The 22012-nt window shown below is 39.7% G+C and overlaps 1 protein-coding gene and 1 pseudogene across 7 annotated transcripts; both read left to right on the top strand.

Annotated features, from left to right (window-relative positions):
* Positions 1-389: 389 nt before the first annotated feature.
* Positions 390-7139, top strand: LOC107422636 (uncharacterized). Of its 7 annotated transcripts, none has more exons than XM_060818196.1 (8): positions 390-543; positions 724-822; positions 2025-2538; positions 3930-4079; positions 4199-4324; positions 4587-4631; positions 5113-5669; positions 6373-7134. In XM_060818196.1, exons 3-8 carry the CDS (start codon positions 2049-2051, stop codon positions 7015-7017), a joined length of 2013 nt encoding a protein of 670 aa, XP_060674179.1. In that variant the 5' UTR covers positions 390-543; positions 724-822; positions 2025-2048; the 3' UTR covers positions 7018-7134. The 7 variants fall into 7 exon arrangements, with proteins under 7 accessions (XP_060674179.1, XP_060674180.1, XP_060674181.1 ...); XM_060818197.1 differs by having other exon boundaries at positions 512-657; positions 757-822; XM_060818198.1 differs by having other exon boundaries at positions 519-657; positions 733-822.
* A 9598-nt stretch (positions 7140-16737) lies between these two features.
* Positions 16738-22012, top strand: part of LOC132803976 (uncharacterized) — a 23643-nt pseudogene continuing 18368 nt past the window's right edge.

The raw sequence follows: 22012 nt of genomic DNA, 5'->3' as shown, positions 1-22012 counted from the left end.
ATATTGTATGTGAATTTCTTAAAATATGCTTCTTTATTAACTGTTCAATAGATTATTCGATATATATCAATTAAATAATATTAAATTATATATATCAATTGAATAATATTAAATTTTCACTACATATCAACATGACAATATAAATATATGTTCAGATATATCTATATATATATATATACATAACATGCAGTGAGAGAATCAAAAGTAGGTGAGTAAAAAGAACAATCCTAAAAATAATTATAGTCCCAAAGCTCACAGGCCCAAATCAAAGCCCCATAACCCTTTCATTACGCATTAAAAAAATAAAAGAACAAGGGAGAGGTTGGTGAACGGATTGCTTATGGACCAAGTAATGAGACCCTCGCATTTAATGGAGTAGTTGTAGAAAACTTCTATGTGAAGTAAGAAGCAATTGAAGCGGTAGTTGTAGGAAGGAAATACCAGATAGAAGAATAGTAAAACGGTACGGGAGAGTAGTTAATGGCTTGGAGAGAAAGCTCATCTCATGGTGTATAAGAAGAGGTCAAGCAGCTACCAAAGGGGGTAAGACACAACTCTATTCACTTAATCTCTCTGCTAAATCCTCTTCCTAAATCTAATTTATAGAAAAAGGTTCTCCCACGTTATATATAAGAGGTCAAGCAGCTAGCAAGGCTGGTAAGACACAGTTCTATTCACTAAATTTCTGCTAAACACTTAATCCTTTTCCCAACTCTAACTTAGGCATTGGAGGGGCCATATCCGTCACACCTCCAGTGTCTTGAGTAAGGGCTTTTTTGCAGGTGCTCTGGATTGAAGTTAGATTTCGAGAAGGCAGAGAGATAGTGCCCCAAATTAGTGTCAACACGCTTCTTTATTTGTTTCTTTCTACGTACTTTACTCTGATCCCTTGTTGGGTTCCGATGTTTCATACATATTTAACTAGGCTCAAAATGAACAAATTAAATATCATAATTCATCCCCTACAAAGGTAGTGTGACAATCAGTGTGTACATGTATAAGAGAATTTGACAAACTAAACCTGGTGTCCAATCTCATCTCGTCTAGATGTGGTATAGGAACGGTTAAAATGTAATGAAAATCATTTTCATAATATTGAGGCTTTTTAAAATTGGTTGGCTTCAGATTTGAAAGACTTTGAAGTTAAGCTTATTTATATGGGAGTAGTCCAGGATGGTTGACCACCTCCTGGGAAAGCAAAATAAAATTTCTCAAAGAAAACAAAAAATATAGATGCTTTACGATTGTTAAATTATATAACCCAATTCTTGTTCATCTCTCATAAATATGAGTTTTTGAGAATGGTAACTAATTGTAGTTTAACATAGTACCAAAGCAACGGGTCATAAGTTCAATTCCTGCTACTTGTTCGGGAGGCAAAAGATTTTTGTCGGTGTTTTCCACATGTTGAGTACTGATTGAGGTTTAACAAAGACATTTCTTTTTCCATGTAATAGAATATAGCATCTAATTTTTTTTTCCCATAATAAAAAGATTCCAAACGCATATATCCACCTTTTTCAGCGCCATGAAAGCAGTATAGCAACTATTGATGGACAATATTTTGATCGCTTCTGATTTGTTTCGACATTATAAGATAAAAGAGTATATAATTGGCCTCTCTAGCTACTTTATGCATTTGGCAAATTGTAAAGCAGATGTGATTTGCCTCATATTCTCATCACCAATCTCTCTGTACTTGTATTTAATAATAATCATCAATCTGTAGGAATATATGCGAGTTGAAATAAAGGTTCTTGCAATTAACTAATCTAAACCAGAATTGATGAGAAGAAGCATATTTAACCAAGTCTCACTAAATTACCAACGACATATAACAATTAAACTGATATTATAAAACAGTGCACAACATAAAGCATCAAATTCTTGCCTCGTTTTTATATAACACTTTATTCTCTTTATCTGTGCATTGATGTTTATATATGCTTTGGAAATGAGAATACAATTTAAAGTAGAATCTTTCCTTTATATAACAAAGTCATCAATTTTCCGTGATAGCCAGAGATCTAGGGGTGGAGAGATTGGGGATGGGAAGCTTTCCAGGACTAGTCACAGAGCTATACCGAGCAGCCTTAGAAGGAGATTGGGAAAGAATGAAGGGGTTCTATGAAGAAAACAGAGAAGCAGTGTTTTACCCTCTCACAGTCACTAATGATACAGCATTTCATATAGCTGTTTACAGTGGAACTAAGAGCCCGCTTGAAGAATTGATTCAGATTGTGCCAAACCCGCCAATTGCTAAAGCCGATGATAAGAAAAACACACCTCTTCATGAGGCTGGCGCTATTGGAAATATTGAAGCAGCTCAAGTGTTGATGCGCTGCTCTCCAGAGCAGCTTGAGGCTAGAAATGCTTTAGGAGAAACTCCAATGTTTAGAGCTGCTGCATTTGGTATGACAGAAATGGTCAAGTATTTGGCTTTCGAAGTCCGAAGCCGCCAATGCGATATGCATATCCAGCGCATCAGAGATGACAATACCTCCATTCTTCATAGTGCCATCCACGGCCAACACTTCGGTCTCTCTCTCTCTCTCCCTCTCTCTCTCTCTCTCTCAAACTAGCTTTTAAATTCAAATTGAAAAAAAGTGTTTCTTTCTTTTTCTTTTTTCTTTTTTTTTTTTCTTTTTCTTGTGTGTTGGTCCAAAAGTAAATAGGAATAATCATAAAACTTTTTAATCCTCTGCCACAACGATACTACTCCGTTCTGAGCGATATGCTTCTTTTAATTTCAATCTTCTAAAAATTATATATATATATATATAGATGAATGATATGCTAATTAACTACGTGATCTTCCTAGCTTGTGTTCCTTTCTTTGTCTTTTCTTGTTTGTTTTCTAGAGCAATCTCTTGAACTCCATGGTGCGTGCTAGACATAGTCCCAGAATTTCCTTGACTCAGAAGCCAGCATCTCCTATGGGTGTGAAGGACAAACCGTTGAACCAACCTCTCTAGCTATGTTTGCATAACTAAATATTACAGTAAAACCTTTTTTATAATCACATTATTAGAATCAAACTAATTTTATAGTTATAAAAAGGTTAGAATCAAACTAATTTTATAGTTATAAAAAGGTTAGAATCAAACTAATTTTATAATTATAAAAATGTTATAACTTAGTGAAGTTATAGTTAAAAATATTTTGGCTTCAACAAAAAGATGTCTATATCGGTGAGTTCTTAGATACCCCAAAATTTATAGATGTTGTAATAATTTTAAAGAATAAATCATCGACCAAAACAACTTTAATATTTTATACTATTTTAAACCTTTAATACAATGTATCATATATTTTTTACAAAATATAAACCGGATATTAAAAAAAAAAAAAAAAACCATAACTTATTATAATATAGAATTTATTCTTATTTGTAATTGGTTTAATTTTGAACACTAGATGGAAGTTATTCTATACAGGATATTATTATAAAAAAGTTTTACAGTACTTGGTAAGGCTTTAACATACATAATTGTGTTGCACGAATTAAAAGCATCCAACTTCCTACCAAAGCCGGAGGTCAAGATTCCACTCATTTCCACTAATATCACTTTTCCTGCTTACACATAGTGAAAGATATGCATACGCAATGCCATTCAGAATCAGCTAGGCCTTCAAAACTCCAACTTTTAACTAGGTCTTGTGTCTATTTCCCTGCTTTATCTATCAAAGTACAGATAAGCGAAAAGCTTTTTAATTTCTATACTGATAAAAAAGTTTTTTTGGAATTTTTATAAAACTGATCTTACCCAAAATAATAACTATTATGGTAGGGATCTTCTCTTCAAATTATATATATATATATATATATGTATGTGTGTGTGTGTGTGTGTGAATGTTTGGAAAGTAATATGTATGTACTGTAATATATGTTGAATTAATAATGAATAATTCATTGGTTTTGAAAACAGAGACAGCATTGTGGTTATTTAAAAATGATGAAATACTAGGAGATCTTATGGATAATAAAGGCATGACATGTCTTCAGCTATTGGCATACATGCCATCGGCTTTCAAGAGTGGATACCCCATGGGCAAATTTGCATCATTTATCTATTTTTGTGAGTTCAAAAATTATAATAATACCCCTTTTTCTAAATTTTTTAGTTACTCATTGGATATTTTAAAATAATAATAATTAATGTACAATTTTTCATATTTTGATATTTATATATGACAGGTCTTCAAAGCAATGAACACGATGATGACAAATGTGATCAAATGAATTTGAGGCAATGCGATGATTTGGAGAGTGGATGGGGTAGAAATCACCTCCGTCAATCTTGCTTTTTAAGGATCAATAGAGGTAATTCATGGAAAGCATGTATAGCCACACACGATTGGTTATTATTTTTATTCCTCTCTCTTTAAGTATTTTCCCTTTTTTTATTTATTTATTTTTTTTCCTATCCTCTTCCTCGGACAAATCTTTTTTTTTTCAAATCTTTTTTTTAATTTTTTTGTTTTATCTTTAAGGTGAAACTGCAGGCTTCTATACATCAAAATTATTTTACATATCAACAGACATATTGTAACTAGCTAACTGATCGTGTTGCCCATAACTACAGCAATCATAAGGATGTACTCTGGCTTGTGGACGTTCCTACCTGCTGGTAAACGTGCTGACTTCTCTTTATTTTCATCTACATGTATATGCTTACATTATTAGGTAGTTATTAGGTAGTGTTGATGATAAAACTATTATAACTTTCCTTTTTAACATTCAAATTATATCAAAAACTGATATTTAAAAATTTATTTATTATTTGCTGAGTCCTAATAGGATTAATTTTTTTTTCTATAAAGATAAAGTTTTTGTATGTTATTAAATTCATATTTAACTTATTAATTTTCTTTAATGTGGTTAAAAGCTAATAAAGAAATAGCAAAATTTATCCATTTGGTATAATCATTTTATTTGGAATTTAGAAGTTGATATTAATTTTAATTAATTTTGAATACATTATGTGTTAACTAATTATAAACTACTTCTTAAAAGGCCTTAATAAACAGCCCTTAATTGGAAAGGTAAAGTGCATTTTTATTTAACTATTAATTAAATCTTTGTTAACAAATTGCTATCACCTTGAATAGGATGGCCAATGATAGGCAACATTCAAAATGAGAAAAAGAAACATGAATCATCTTGGAAACTTGCAAAGCTGCTCATAAAGAAAGACAAATCATGGGAGAAAACAGATATAAAACCAGATATAGGAATCATTTCTTTTGGAGAAACAAAAGAAAATGGATCGGAGAAAGCAGTTGTATCGGGAAAGAAAGAAGATAAAGAGGAAAAAGATGATAATAATAATCCTCCACCATTAATTCCTACAAGTACAACACCATTGCTTATAGCAACTAGCACAGGTATAGTTGAGATCGTTAATGAGATACTAGAAGAGTATCCTCAGGCAGTAGAGCATGTTAGTGACCAAGGACTCAGCATTATGCATGTCGCGATTAGGTACCGTCAAAGAGATATTTTTAAACATGTTAAGAAGATGAAGATTCCGATGACGAGGCTGGTTCGTAGAATTGACAACAATGGCTATACCTTATTGCACCATGTTTCTGATATGACCCATCGTTCTGCTGGAACTTTGCCTAACCCTGCTCTTCAATTGCAAGATGAATTGAAATGGTTTGAGGTATATCTATTTTAATTTATGGCTAATTACATTCACTCCCAATACTATAGTATATTTGACATTTATAGTTTAAACTAAAAAGAGCAATAATAGTTATCCTTGCATTGTTCTATATATTACTTTAATGTTAATTAAGTCTAATTATGCATTTTTATAGATAACTTTGATAAAATTTAATTAATTATATACATACAATTTATGTAACTTTTTCAGAAATTGTTTTATTCTATTTTATTTATCTTTTTTTTTTTATCATAAATTGTGTACCACGAATTTTGTCATGATTTCTTAAATACATCACATTTGTTTGTAAATTTATATATGCTGGTGATGAACTAATAAAAGAGAATTTTATTTTACGGCTAACATTATTATTTTTTATTATTTTCTACTTTAAAAACTTTTGTGTATAATCAAATATACTCTACTTCTTTTCTACGTTGGTGAATGTTGTTTAGATTTATAATATAGAAAGAATTTTTTTTTTCTCTAAATTAATGTGTATAGAACTTAAATCATAAAACAATAATTCTAGACACATCAAATTTATTAACTAAATTTTTAATATAAAATAATAGATTTTCCTTTCATAATTATGGAACGCCATCAATTTGCAAACTATTAATATATTGTTACATTATTTGGTACCCATAGCACGCATGGTCCAATCTTAATATAATTATACTGTGAAATGTTCGTGCAGCGCGTACGGAAATTAATTCCATCCCATTACGCGATGAACCACAGCAGAGGTGGTCAAACTGCCCAAGAGATTTTTGAAAAGTCTCATGCAGAGCTTCTCAAAGAGGCACAAAACTGGCTGAAGCGGACATCAGAATCTTGCTCAGTAATCGCAGTGCTCATCGCCACCGTAGCCTTCACGGCGGCGTATACCGTTCCGGGAGGTTCCGATCAGTCCACGGGCCTTCCGATATTGCGTCACGACCCTTTCTTTGCGGTTTTCACGGTCATGGACGTTCTGTCCCTCGTCAGCTCTCTCACATCGGTGGTGATGTTCATCTCCATCCTCACCTCTCCCTTCAGGCTTCAAGATTTCCGCAAGTCTCTCCCCCGAAAGCTTACGGTGGCCTTCACCTTCCTGTTCCTTGCAGTGGCGGTGACCATGCTGGCTTTCTCGGCCACTGTAATTCTGATAGTTCATATGAAGAAGCGGTGGACCACCACTATTGTCTATGGCGTGGCTTTTGTTCCGGTGACCGTGTTCGCACTCTTGCAATTCCCTCTCTACGTAGCGTTTATGGGCACCGTGAAGTACTCTCTAAGCATCATGAAGAAGGCTCTTCCTTGGAATTTTCTGAGGCCGTTGTTTTGCAAGAGTCAGTACTGAAGGTTTTTTTTTTTTTTTTTTGGGTAAACATGAATCAGTAGTGAAGTCTGTTTAACAATATGTGTACAGATATAGCTATAGCACTGAAGCTGAACTGCCTTTGTTAACAAACTGGTTGGTTTGAATTTAGGTTAAATTTTGATTATTCCAGTGGTATTAATTGTGTTAATCACATAGTTTCAATTCATTTATTTTTTTCTTTTTATTTGATTAGTCGCGAAACTTTAATCACAAGGCTGTAACACTAGTACGAATTAAATTAAACAAACACTTGGCATGCGGCAAAAATTGGACAAAGCATTCGGTGACACGGTATTTATTTATTTTTACGTTCGTGAAAGCCCAACTACAACCTAGACCAGGGTGGGTTTGTGGTATGCTTTTGTGCTGGTGGTTGGATTTAGACCCAGCTACAACCTACAACCACTATTTTTTCATTTCTAAATTTGGTCAAACAAGCTTAAGTATTAGTGACTAAGGCCCATGCGTAGGGCCCATTATGAAGTGGTCTCCAAAAACAAAAAAAAATTATATTAAAAATCTTATATATTGTTTTGTATACTTTTTTAGTCTTTATTTAATAAATAAGGGAGAATAATTTTTTTAGAAAATTTATAAATGGATTTTTTTTTTAATTCTACATCAACTACAATTTATTATTTATATATATATACATATATTTTATTTTTGCAAAGTAGCAAATCAACTATTCATTCCATTTTATCAAAAAATTAAATTCTTTATTTTTTTATATTTGTATTAAGTCTTTAATAGTCAAAAAGTAAAAGATAAGTTAAAAACCTTTCAATTCATGAGTTTTCTCAACTTAGTCTTATATTTTTCTTTTCATCCATTGAAATTTTATATAAGTAGTTTAATTTTTCTATAATCTATAAATTTTTTTCTCAACTTAAAAGATAAGTTAAAAACCTTCCCTTTTTTCTCTCTCTTTCTCTATCCTCTTTCTCTCTCCTCCTTCTCCTTCTCTCTACTCCCTCCCCTTCTCAACCAGTCAAAACGCCTGTGGGTGCCACTGTGCACTCATGGGTGGGTCCACTTTTTGTGACACGTAGCATCACTGTTCACACACATACAGATTTATGAATAGCAAACACTGTCTCCAAAAAACTTCACAGGTTCGTAAGTTTCAAACCAAATGTCAAATCTGACGTGCCGTTAGTCTATGAACTCGTATCGATGAGTACTTCACAACTATGCATGAGTCAAAACTTAAATTTACACAAACAAAAAGTTAACTCCGGCACCCCTTAGACAGCTTGGACCTCAACTTGTTTTGCTCATAACTTTCAAATGGTAGCTTCGACTTCAACATGCTACTAGTCTACGAACTTGGGATGACATGTACTTGCAATGGTGACTCGCTTAATGCGAAATTCCACTCAAAACAAAAAATCAAAATTTTGATCCACTCGGTCAACGGTCAACCTCGATCAACGTGCAAAAATTCCGGTATAATTTGGGACAGGTGTTACAATGTCCCAATCAAATGAATTGTTACCTAGAGGGTACACATTTGGTGCTAGAAGTAGAACATTGTCATAACTAGGGATGCACAGTTGGTTAAATCAAGGACAGATAAAGTTTACGAGGTTAAGAGGTTAAATGATGTTGAAGCTCTTAAGCTCCTCTGCTTACATGCTTTTAAAAATAATTGTGATCTTAAAGGATACGTAGCTTTATCAAAAAGTGTGGCCAATTATGCACATGGCAATCCATTAGGTTTTGAAGTCTTGGCTTCTTTATTGCGCTCCAAAAGTGTAGAAGAATGGAAAAGTGCATTGGATGAGTTGCAAATAGAACCAAACCCAAAAAACGAAAAAGTGTGAGAATAAGTTTTGACTAATCAGGCAAAAAAGACAAAAAAGGCTACACACCCATCCAGGATGTATTTTTTGACATTGCATGCTTTCATGATGATAGAGTAAATAGAAAATCTATAGAAACCAAAATAAATCACAGTGGTGCAACCAAAAATATATGTGATCTCATTGATAAGTGCTTAATAATTGAAGATAGAAATAGACAGATGGGCAAGGCAATTGTTTATGATAAAAACAAAGAACCCTATAAAATGTAGTTGGCTATGGAAGGCTAAGGATGTTTGCCATGAATTGGACAGAGATACGGTAAGTGAAAATTAATTAATACATTTATTTGTGTATATATACTAGTTAATACATTTCCTTTTATATATTTATATCCTTATAGTTAATCTATCATGTTGGTTTGGTTTTTAAGAAAGCTATACAATGGAAGGCATGTTATAGGACCTGTCTGACTTCGAAAGGATTTTAAAGAGAGGCCTACAACATTCTTAAGCATGTACCATCTACGATTTCTTAGATATTTTCATGATGCATTTGAATTTGAATTGAGGAAGAAGTTAGGATGCTTAACTTACAATAAAATGCATCTTCCTTCTGAAAGTGTGGAATATATTTTGGATGAGCTAAGATATTTTCAGTGAGATTTATACACTTTAAAATATTTGCCATTAAATTTTAGTCCAACAAATCTTGTTGAACTCGTTATGCGTGGGAGCCAACTAGCGGAGTTACCTTGGAGTAAAGATGAGATATACTATCCCTAGCCCAAACCTAGCATTTGGAAGCTCATCATTTGGGGGCGAATTTTGAATCTTGAATATTTAAATTTGGGGCACTGTAAGAATCTGAAATATGGCATAGAAAATCTTCCATTGAGTCTTCAAACTTTATATTTCAATGAATCCAGAAATCGGGAAAATATATAAAATATTTCAACTTCACTGGATATAACTGAATTAAAGTTGGATGGGACAGAAATTAAAACTCTACCGGAAAGCATTTGAAAGATGAGATGTCTAAAATATCTGCGTCTCACTAATCGCCCAAACCTGGAAAAGCTTCAAGAAATCTCGGATGATTGTATGAGTTCATCTTTTGAAAAGTTGGGCATAAATGGTTGTACGAGATTGAAATCAATAACGGAAAGCATTTGGAAGATCAATAGTCTGAAATGGCTAACTCTTAATGATTGCCCAAACTTGAAAAACTCCAAGAAATCTTGGATGATTTTATGAGATCTCTTAAAGAGTTGGTTGTTGGGACTTGGGAGAAAAATAAATAACTTTATTATATTAATGACATTTATAACGTAGATACAACATAAAACATTTCTAACACCTAAGGGGATGGATCCGTGGTAGGAAACCGGCTCACCCATCACACCTGGTTGCAGGAGTTACGAGTTTGAATGTTAATAGAAAAAAGCGATAAAGACAATCGACCGATGATGGACTAGACAATTTGTGTAACACCCCGACCCAAATCATATCGGAATTTGTGCACGTGGACCAAGGTTGACCGTTGACCGAGTGGGTCAAAAGTTGACTTTTTGTTCCAGTTGAAATTTCTAGTTGACCAGGATACCATGGTGAAGTGCATGATGCCCCGAGTTCGTAGACTAGTAGCACGTCGAAAACGGAGCTACGGTTTGAAAGTTATGGGCAAAACAAGTCGAGGTGCAAACAGTCCAAAAGGTGCCGGGAGTTGACTTTTTGTTGTTGTGTAATTTTGTTTTGACTCTTGTATGGTTGTAAAGTACTCGTCGATACGAGTTCATAGATTAGCGGCACGCTTAAATTGGACATCTGGTTAAAAAGTTATGGATGTTTGAAGTTCGCCAGATACCATAATATTTTATTATATCTGGCTTAAGTGCACAGTAATGCCATGTGTCGTCACCTGATTGGTCCACGTGGATGAACAGTATCACCCAGGGTGGCTTTTATTTGGCAAAAATGCTGGGGAAGAGAGAGAAAGAGAGAGAGGGGAGAGAGAGAGAGAGAGAGATGACCGGCCACCGGAATCGTCCAATTTTCCGGCCGACCCTTGCTACACGTGCCGGCCATCTCACGACCAAACCCCAAAATCTCACGACCACTGGTCGCCGGATGCTCCCAGATCGAGCAGGCGAAGTTCGGCGGCGATTTTCCCTTCCACCGCCGTTTGACCCCTTTCTGGCCATTTTCAGGCTACACACGCCAGCCACCACTCACCACCTCCTCATTTCTGGCCAGCCCACCAAATTTCACGGCCACCAGACCTCCGACGTGCCGGGATCGGAGCGTTTTCCGGCGAGGCATCGAAAATCTTCAAACCCCGATCTCTCCACCGTCCGGCCTCCGTTTGCCTCACCGCCGGTCCCGTTGGAATCCTCTCCCATCGATCTACAAAACGCCAAAAATCTCAGCCAACGGAAACCGCACGCGCCACCGCCGACGACGGTTGCCGGTGACCACGGCAGCTCACCGGAAGTCACTGTTCCGGCGAGTACCCAGTTGCACCGTCAGTCCCTGTCCACTAATTCCGACCCCCTGAATCCAAATCCAGCTTCCTTTTCCTCCAATTCGCAACGGTTTGGGAGAATTGAGGAGTCGAATCCTGAAAGCTTTCCGGTAAGATTCCGGCCACCTCGGGTCCGATTTCGGGGAAGTAAGACCGAATCCGTGATCCTCATCACTCAAGCTTCGATTCGGTATATCACTCGTAATTTTTAGTTGTCGTTTGTGTTCGCTCCCCGGGTACCCATTTGGGAGTTACCCGATTAAAATATTAATATATTTGGTTGGTGTACTGTGGATGTTTTAGGTGCGCGTGCGAGTAGTGGAATTGATCCTGCGGAGGATCCTAGCTGATATACGCGCTTAAGGTGAGTGACCCACCTTTAAAAATATTTTGGAGCAATTAATTATGTTTAATTGGTGTTTAATTGATATTTGAATTATGCTCATGTGGTGCAATTTAATTATGATTTTATTGTGATTTAATTTTAATTACTATGCATGAGCAAGGTATTTTTAGTAATAAATCGTATGTGGTTTTAAATATTATTTTTGGGCATAATTGGTTTAAATATTTTATGAAAATATTTGTTTAAATTGGTGGTTTAATTTTATAATTATGCCCACGGTATTTTATTTGTTGAACCTCGTATTACGAGAAAAATTATTGTTTTACTGGTTATCGATGTTTTCGTACCGGGTTGTTAAATGAAAATATGTGGGATGGTAAATGTAAAAATTGGTATATTTCCCACGGTAATTTTGGAAAGAACGGTATGGTTGATTTAATAATTATTTTAGACGCATTCGTACAGTATTGGTGTTCTGGTGTATGTATATGTAGTTAGCACGCAAGTATTATGTCTCCCGTGAGTTGCCATTGGACCGTGGGCAGGCAAGTTTGATATTGGCCACAGCCGCCCCCCTCCTTGGCCGGGATGACGGTTTCAGCAGCGGTACTATCGGGACGCCGAAGTGCCGTTTGCAAGTTTCTCTCTTTAATCTCCCCGCCAGTCGGTGCTCAGGACGCTGAGTATTGGAGGGAATCACCGGTATATGGTGTGGTGCATCAAGTGAAATTTTCAGATAAAGTTTCAAACCACAAAGGTGTTCAAAAATTATTTATTATAATTTATTACATTTTAATTATATTGGGGTATTTATTTATGTATTTATTGTTTATTAAATGGTTTAATCCCTTGATTTTCGGGAAATACGAATATCGGGTTTTACGAAAATATTTTAAAAAGGGAACATTTCCAACGGAGTGATTAGTGAGAGTTTTGAGAGAAATTATTATTTCCAACTGTTATTATTTATTTATCATTTAATTGCCGATATTAATTAAATTCCCTTATTGGTTATATTATTATTATTATTATTAAAAGTGTTCAGTAGCTAGGGTCACTCATTGAGATGATTAGCATCTCACGTTTTTAAGTTTCATTCCCTTAGGTGCAAGGGGTGGTAGACGTTCTTCCGGGGCGAACCAAATCTCCGCCGCTATCGTGTTTCTAGAAGTACTTTTGTACTCGTTCATTTCAGTTGTATTATTTCTTTCATCTTGTTGTATTTTCTATTGAATAGCACTTCATTAAGCTCTGTATACTATTCTGGACACTTATGTTTTATTTATGCACTGGGTTGCTGTTATTGTTGTGAAGTGCTGTAAATTTGTGGAATCAATTTGTAGTTTTGCGGGAGGAATAAGGGGATGAATTTAGAAGTGTGTTTTCAGTGCAGCTAATTTTTGGTAAGTCCTACCCTTAGGGGAGGTGCTGCCAGATTTTCCGTTGGAAGGTTCGGTGGTATTTCCCTGGGATCAAGGCTTGTCTAGGGTTCCGGGGAAGAATTCTGGACGGGTCCTGACAATTTGTAAATCCCTACATGATTACAGAAGCTATAAGTACTAATGGCCTACAATTCTCTCAAACCTGGACCAATGATACTCACCAAAAGACCTATTTCTTTATTCATTCAAAAATAAAAAATAAATAAAACATTTCTATATTCAGCGGGACCCACACATCCAATAGCATATGAGACTCACAACACCTAAACACCTAGCCTTACATACTGTCTCTAACATGAGAGCTCTCTCTCTCTCTCTGTAGGAGCCTACTTTACTCACTTGAATAGCTCACTCTAAAAAGCACCCTATCTTCCCTTTATATAGCTTGCCCATGTCGATTGCTAAACTTACTCAAAGCTTCTGGATTTCTCCTCAAAGTCGATGCTCCACATTGTAAGCTTAGATATTTTCTTCACTAATTCCAAAGCCTTACTTGTAACACCCCGTCCCGAAGTACACCAGAAAATTCTCAAATTTAACCGAGGTTGACCAGGTTTGACCATTATTGATCGAGAAGGTGTCAAATGTTGACTTTTTGCTTCCGGTGGAATTTCAGATTGACCGAGGTCCCATTATGAAGTACACATTGGCATGAGTTCATACACTAGTAGCACGTCGAAAATGGAGCTACGGTTTGAAAGTTATGAATAAAACAAGTTGAGATCCAAATTGTCCAAAGGTGCCGGGTTGACTTTTTATTTTTGGGGATATGAGTTTTGACTCATGTACGAATGTGAATTACTCATCGATACGAGTCCGTAGACTAGCGGTACACCTGATTTGGACATTTTGTTGAAAAGTTATGGACCTATAAAGTTTTTCAAATACAGTATTATTTTAATATTATTTTATAAATATATGCACAGTGTGCCACGTGTGACTTAATAAAGTGTGCCATGTGTCACAATGAGGAGATGCCACGTGTCAACCATATTAAATACTATATTTGTAACACCCCGTCCCGAATCGCACCGGAATCCGTGCACGTTGACCGAGGTTGACCGTTGACCGAAGGGGTCAAAAGTTGACTTTTTGACTCGGTGGGAATTTCGAGATGACTAGGGCATCGTGGCGAAGTGCACGATGCCACGAGTTCGTAGACTGGTAGCACGTCGAAAACGGAGCTACGGTTTGAAAGTTATGGACGAAACAAGTTGCGGTCCAAACTGTCCAAGGGGTGCCGGAGTTGACTTTTTGTTTATGGGGAATTGAGCTTTGACTCATGCATGGTTGTGAAGTGCTCGTCGATACGAGTTCACAGACTAGCGGCACGCTCAAAACGGACATCCGGTTAAAAAGTTATGGACGTTTGAAGTTTACCGGATACCGTATTATTTTAATATTTTTTTGGGTCGGTGAACAGTGAAACGCCACGTGTCAGTTTCTGATTGGTCCACGTGGCATGAACAGTGTCATGCAGGGGTTTTATTTGTTAAAACACTCGGGGAAGAGAGAGAAAGAGAGAGAAGAGAGAGAAAGAGAGAGAGGAGAGAGAAAGAGCCACCGCCGGCCACCGGATTTTGTCACTGTTCCGGCCGAGTTACTGTACACGCGCCGGACAGAAAGCTTGCCCACCTCATTTCCGGCAAAACCTCCAAATTTCACGGCGAACGGCCGCCGGACGCGCCCGGATCGGACGTCCGAAGTTTGGCGGCGATTTTTCCCCTCCACCGCCGGCCACCGCGAATCGGCACTATTCCGGCCGATAAACAGTACACGCGCCTGACAGCCTTGATCCTCTCCTCAAGTCCGGCCTACCCACCAAAAATCACGGCCATCGGACCACCGACGCGCCGGGATCGGAGCGTTTTCCGGCGAGGGGTCGAAAATCTTCAAACGGTGATTTCTCCGCCGTCCGACCTCCGTTTTGCTCACCGTCGGTCCCGTTGGATTGCTCTCCTCACGATCTACAAATCTGCAAAATTTCACAGCAAACGGCCACTGTCGGAAATTACTGTTCCGGCGACGGTTGCCGGTGACGTGGCGGCCGCCGGAAATCACTGTTCCGGCGAGTACCCCGAAAATTCCGGCCAGCTCCAGTCCGCAGTGTTCGACCTCCTGAACCCAAATCCGACTTCCGTTTCCACCAATTCGCGACGGTTTGGGAGAATTGCGGAGCCGAAACCCGAAAAGCTTCCCGATAAAATTCCGACCCCGTCGGGTACGATCATCAGAAATTAAGACCGGATCTGTGATTAGCATCACTCGAGCTTCGATTCGGTATATCATTCGTAAATTTTAGTTATCGTTTGGTGTTCGCTCCTCGGGTACCCATTTGGGGATTACCCGAATAAAATATTAATATTTGTGGTTTTGGTACTGTGGATGTTTTAGGTGCACGTGCAAGTAGCAGAGTCGATCCTGCGGAGGATCTTGATTGAGATACGTGCACAAGGTGAGTGACCCACCTTCAAATTAATTTGGGGAATTTAATTGATGAATATATTATGTGTGAATTAAATATTTGGAATTTAATTTCTATGTGCCAAATATTTATTGGATTTATTGTAGAATTATTTATGAATTTATTGGATTTAAGAAAATGTGCATTTTATAAAAGTATGCCATGTGAAATTATTTTATGGATTTGAGGATTTTGAAATTGGTGTGGTTTTAATGGTAAATTGGGTACGATTTGATTTTCAAAGATTTCAAGGAAAATATTTGGTTATGTTGGTGATTTCAATTTTTATGAAATATGCCCATAAAATATTATGGGATTTGATTATGATATTTCGAGAAATTATTTATGCTTGGAAAAAATGTGGATATTTGAATTGATGGATTTGGGAGTTGGTGGATTTGAAAATCATGGGATTTATGGTATTAATTATAAGGAAATTGTGGAGAATTTCCCGGTTCAAGCGGATGGATTATGCCCGCTATGTTTATGAAATGTGAAATTTGTTTTATAATTTAAATTGTGGATTTTATGATTTTTAGATGCACCGTGCACGTACTGGTGTTCTGATTATGTGATATGGTATATGTGATATGGATATTGTGCACACGGTTGTGATTAGCGCGCAGGTGGGTGTGAGTAGCGCGCGGTTGATATTATGAGGGTGTCCTGTGGATGCCATCGGAGAGGGCGGCCACCCCCCTTTGGCCGGGACACCAGGTTAGCAGCGGCGCAGTGGGACGCCACGCGACCGTATGCCGGTTTCTTTCTATAACCTCCTGTCTGGCGGTACCTTGGGACGCTGGGTACTGTTGGCGCCACTGGTATATAGTGGGTGCATCAAATGATTTTCAGAACTGTGTTTTAAAAATAAAATGTTTGGAAACTGAATTGGAATTAAAAATATAATTGTTACCGCTTCTGGTATTTAATTGATGTCTTGGTTTTCGGGGAATATGGATAAAGGGTTTTGTGAAATTGTTTTAAAAGGGGAACCTTTCCAACTGAGAGAATTGTAAGGGTTTTGAGAGAAAATATTATTTCCAAATAATTATTATTTATATACCTATTACCGTGGTATGATAGTGTAGAGTAGTAGGGTCGCTCACTGAGATGATTAGCATCTCACACTCTTAAATTCCGTTCCTCTAGGTACCAGGTTGTCGGTGTTCACTCGGAGCGGACTCGATCTTCCTCGCTGTATTTGTTCGTGCAGTACCTTGTTCTTCTTTTACTGCAGTTGTAATATTTCGTTCACTTTTGCTGTATTCTGTATTTTGTAGTACTTCATAAAGCTCTGTATACTGTATGGGACACTTATGTATTTGTATTGCACTGGATTACTGTATTTTTATTTTGGAGTGCTGAAATTTGTGGAACCAGTTCGTCGTACTGTGGGAGGAATAAGGGAACAATTATAGAAGTGTGTTTTCAGTGCAGGAAATTTTGTGGTAAGTCCATCCCTTAGGGGAGGTTCTGCCGGATCTTCCACAGAAGGGTCCGGTAGGGTTTCCCTGGGATCAGGGCTTGTCTAGGGTTCCGGTGGGGAACTTTGGACGGGTCCTGACAGTTGGTATCAGAGCATAGGTTCTTGTAATCCTAAGGGACTGTGCATTGCTGTACAGCCCATCCGTAAAGTCCTTCCTTTTGTAATCGTGCTTAAGTGTCCCTGTTTCTAAACTCTTGTTTGTTTCTTCAGTAATCGACTACGATGAGTCGGCGGGACACACGTAGAACTCGGGAACGCTCGGCTGAGAGTTCCGGGAGTCGATCAAGCCTTAGAGATCTGGTCTCTCAGCTAACTAGAGCCTTAGGAGGTTCAAGCTCTAGTAACCGATCCGTGGATCAGGCTCGACGTTTAGGAGCCGTGGAGTTCGATGGAAGCCAAGGCCCAGCTGCAGCCTTGAAGTGGCTATCCAGCATGGAGAAAATCTTGGAAGAGGGGATGCAGTGCCCCGATGAGGATATGGTGAGGATTTCTGGGTTCATGTTAGAGGGAGACGCCCGGAAGTGGTGGCAAATGGAGAAGACCCGCAGAAGGCATACGTGGGACCAGTTCAAGATTGCCTTCTCTACTGAGTTCTGTCCTCCTGCCTACCGTGAGGCGAGAAGGAGAGAGTTCGAGGGACTGCGCCAGGGAAACATGACGGTGACAGAGTACGAGAGGAGGTTCCGGGAGCTGTCAGAGTTCTGCATGCACTTGATTCCCGACGATCACGCGAAGAAGGTGAGGTTCATAGACGGGTTGAACGAGAGCATCGGCTACACCCTTTCTGGGTCAGTACACCCCACCTATCAGTCCGCCAGGGATGCAGCGCTCGAGCTAGAGAGACAGGCGGAGATACACAGACCCTCGAGGCGCAGACCGTTCGAAGGTTCGTACAGCGGGGTACCTCGACAGGGGGCATCTAAGAAGAGTCATAGTTCAGGCTCAGACAGTGGTGGGTTCAGCCCTCGAGGCAGATTTCAGAGGAGAGGCGGCTATCGTATGCCCCAACCAGCGCGCCATTCCATCAGCGGCGGCACGAGCTCATATCAGCACTCTGGGTTTAGCCCCAAGCCATTCTGCAGACATTGCAATAGAGCACACCATGGGATTTGCCAGTTTGAGGGTGTGTGCTTTCAGTGTGGACAGGCGGGACATATTAAGAGAAATTGCCCTTATGGAGAGGCGGGAGTGTTAGGGGCGAGCCCACCATCACATCAGGCCAGTGGATCGCGGGGTCAGAGTTCCCGAGGGAGTTATGCAGTAGGAGGTTCATCGGGATCAGTCCCACAGCCTGTTGGACCGAGCAGGGGTAGAGGACGGAGGCCCCAGCAGACAGGGCAGGGTCGAGTGTTTGCGATGACGCAGCAGGAGGCCCTAGCTACACCGGACGTCGTGGCAGGTACGTTGAATATATTTGGTAATGATGCATTAGTACTTATAGACCCGGGAGCAACACATTCATTCATCTCCAAGGAATTCGTCACTCGGGTCGGTATGACCCCTACTCCTTTAGAATGTCTAGTAGAGATAGCCACTCCTGCAGGAGAATCCTTGTGGCCTAGCCAGTTAATCAAGGAATGTTTCTTCTGCATCGAAGATCAAGTGATGGAGGCGGACTTGATCCTGTTGGATCTGTCCGGACTTGATGTAATTTTGGGCATGGATTGGTTGGCAAGGAACCATGCATCTGTAGACTGTTTCAGCAAGGAAGTTACATTCAGGAGGCCAGGGTTGCCAGAAGTAGTATTCCGTGGAGGAGTTGGAAGGCCCTTACCGAGGTTGATATCTACCCTTACCGCCAAGAAGCTACTGACTAAAGGTTGCCAGGGGTATTTGGCTCATGTGATAGATACCCGAGTAAGTGGGGTCAGGTTGGAAGACATGCCCGTTGTGAGGGATTTCCCGGACGTGTTTCCTGAGGAGTTACCAGGATTGCCTCCGGAAAGGGAAGTTGACTTTCCCATTGAATTGATTCCAGGCACCGTGCCTATTTCTCTACCACCGTATCGGATGGCTCTAGCGGAGTTAAGGGAGCTAAAGGTCCAGTTGCAAGATTTGGTAGATAAGGGGTTTATTAGACCAAGTATATCGCCGTGGGGAGCCCCAGTTTTGTTTGTAAAGAAAAAGGATGGTAGTCTAAGGCTGTGTATAGACTACCGACAACTTAATAAGGTCACCATTCCTAATCGCTATCCGTTGCCAAGGATAGATGATCTATTCGACCAACTCCAAGGTGCCAAGGTGTTCTCCAAGATCGACTTGAGGTCGGGATACCATCAGTTAAGGATCCGAGAGTCGGACATTCCTAAGACTGCCTTTAGGACGAGGTACGGACATTATGAATTCCTAGTGATGTCGTTCGGACTCACCAATGCCCCAGCAGCTTTCATGGACTTGATGAATAGGGTGTTTCGTCCGTACTTGGATCATTTTGTCATTGTATTTATCGATGACATTCTGATCTATTCAAGGAGCCAAGAAGAGCACGTGAGGCATTTGAAGAGAGTGCTCCAAACTCTAAGGCAGCATCAGCTATATGCTAAATTCGACAAGTGTGAATTCTGGTTGAATCAAGTGGGTTTTCTCGGACATATCGTGTCGGCAGAAGGTATCTATGTGGACCCTGATAAGGTAAAGGCAGTGTTGAGTTGGGAGCGCCCTACCACTGTGAGGGAGGTACGAAGTTTTCTTGGATTAGCGGGTTACTACCGTCGTTTTATTGAAGGGTTTTCAAGGATTGCCGGGCCGCTTCATAGATTGACCCGAAAGAATGTTGAATTTAGTTGGACGGACAGGTGTGAACAGAGTTTTCAGGAGTTGAAGCAAAAGTTGACATCCGCACCTGTTTTAACTTTACCTGATGGGAATGAAGGTTTTGAAGTTTATTGTGATGCATCCCATCAAGGGTTGGGTTGCGTGCTAATGCAGAATCAAAGGGTGGTAGCGTATGCATCTCGGCAACTGAAGCAGCACGAACAGAATTACCCTACGCACGACTTAGAATTTGGCGGCGGTAGTCTTTGCTCTAAAGAAGTGGAGGCACTACTTGTATGGGGCCACGTGCCAAATCTATACCGACCACAAGAGCCTCAAGTATATTTTCACTCAGAAGGAGTTAAATATGAGGCAAAGGCGATGGATGGAGTTGTTAAAGGATTATGACTGTGTGATTGACTATCACCCGGGTAAGGCGAATGTAGTGGCAGATGCTTTGAGTAGGAAGGCTACTGGATCCCTTGCTCACATCCAAGTCATCCAACTACCTCTCATGGTGGAGTTGAAGAAGATGGGGGTGTTAATGCATATGCATCCTTCAGGAGTTCTCATGGCTAGCTTCCAGGTACGACCGGTGTTGGTGGATCGTATAGTAGAGACCCAAATGGAAGATCCTAAGTTGAGGACAATTAAGGGCAAGGTACAAGAAGGTCTTGATCCGGAATTTTCCATAAGGAGGGATGGAGCCCTCGTGTATAAAGGACGACTTTGCGTTCCGGATATCCCAGGACTCAAGAAGGAGATTTTGGAGGAGGCGCATAGCTCGATGTATGCGATGCATCCTGGGAGTACCAAGATGTATCGGACGCTTGTTAAGTATTATTGGTGGATTGGTATGAAGAGAGAAGTGGCAGACTTTGTATCAAAGTGTTTGATTTGTCAACAAGTGAAAGCAGAAAGACAGAAGCCTTCGGGACTACTCCAACCTTTACCGATTCCCGTGTGGAAGTGGGAAGAACTCAACATGGACTTCGTATTCAAGCTTCCTTCCACACCTAGAAGGTACGACGGCATTTGGGTAATCATTGATCGTCTCACCAAGTCGGCACACTTCCTACCGGTACGAGAACGTTTTTCGCCCGAGAAGTTAGCCCAGTTGTTCGTGCAACGCATTGTAAGTCTTCATGGAGTACCGTTAGCCATCGTCTCCGATCGAGATCCGCGCTTTACTTCACGACTATGGCGGAAGTTGGCTGATGCACTAGGAGCAAGACTTAACTACAGCACCGCTTTTCACCCACAATCTGATGGACAAGCAGAGCGCACAATCCAGACATTAGAAGACATGCTAAGGTCTTGCATTATGCAATTTAGCGGTAGCTGGGATGAACAACTGCCACTGATAGAGTTTGTCTACAACAACAGTTATCAAGCGAGTACTGGAATGTCCCCGTATGAAGCTTTATATGGGAGGCAGTGTCGGACACCTTTGTGTTGGAGTGAGGTAGGAGAAGAGAGGCTCCTTGCAACAACTAATGCGGTCGGATCTGAGTATTTAAGGATGACCTTGGACAAGGTGAAGATCATTAGGGATCGATTGAAGGTTGCCCAAGATAGACAGAAGAGTTACGCCGATGTGCGTAGAAAGGATTTGGAATTCGAGGTAGGAGATTGGGTATTCCTAAAACTATCTCCATGGAAAGGAGTAGTACGTTTTGGACGACGAGGTAAGTTGGGTCCTCGTTATATTGGGCCTTACGAGGTTACGGAGAGGATTGGCCCGGTGGCGTATAGGTTGGCGTTACCGGAAGAGCTAGCTCGAGTACACAACGTGTTTCATGTGTCGATGCTACGGAAGTATATTGCAGACCCTTCGCACGTACTCGAGAGTCCGGATATAGAGATAAGGGAAGATCTTTCGTATGTGGAGCAGCCAGTACAGATTTTGGATCGCGAGGAACGCACGCTACGCAACAAGACTATTCCTCTAGTTAAGGTCTTATGGCGGAACCACTTGGTCGAGGAAGCAACGTGGGAACCCGAAGCACGGATGCGTGAGCAGTACCCGTATCTGTTCCAGTGATGTGCAGAAATTTCGAGGACGAAATTTTTGTAAGGGGGGAAGGCTGTAACACCCCGTCCCGAATCGCACCGGAATCCGTGCACGTTGACCGAGGTTGACCGTTGACCGAA

Source organism: Ziziphus jujuba, chromosome 6 (assembly GCF_031755915.1).
Source record: "Ziziphus jujuba cultivar Dongzao chromosome 6, ASM3175591v1".
NCBI classification, from domain to species: Eukaryota; Viridiplantae; Streptophyta; class Magnoliopsida; order Rosales; family Rhamnaceae; genus Ziziphus; species Ziziphus jujuba.
This window is presented reverse-complemented; position numbering and strand designations above follow the sequence as displayed.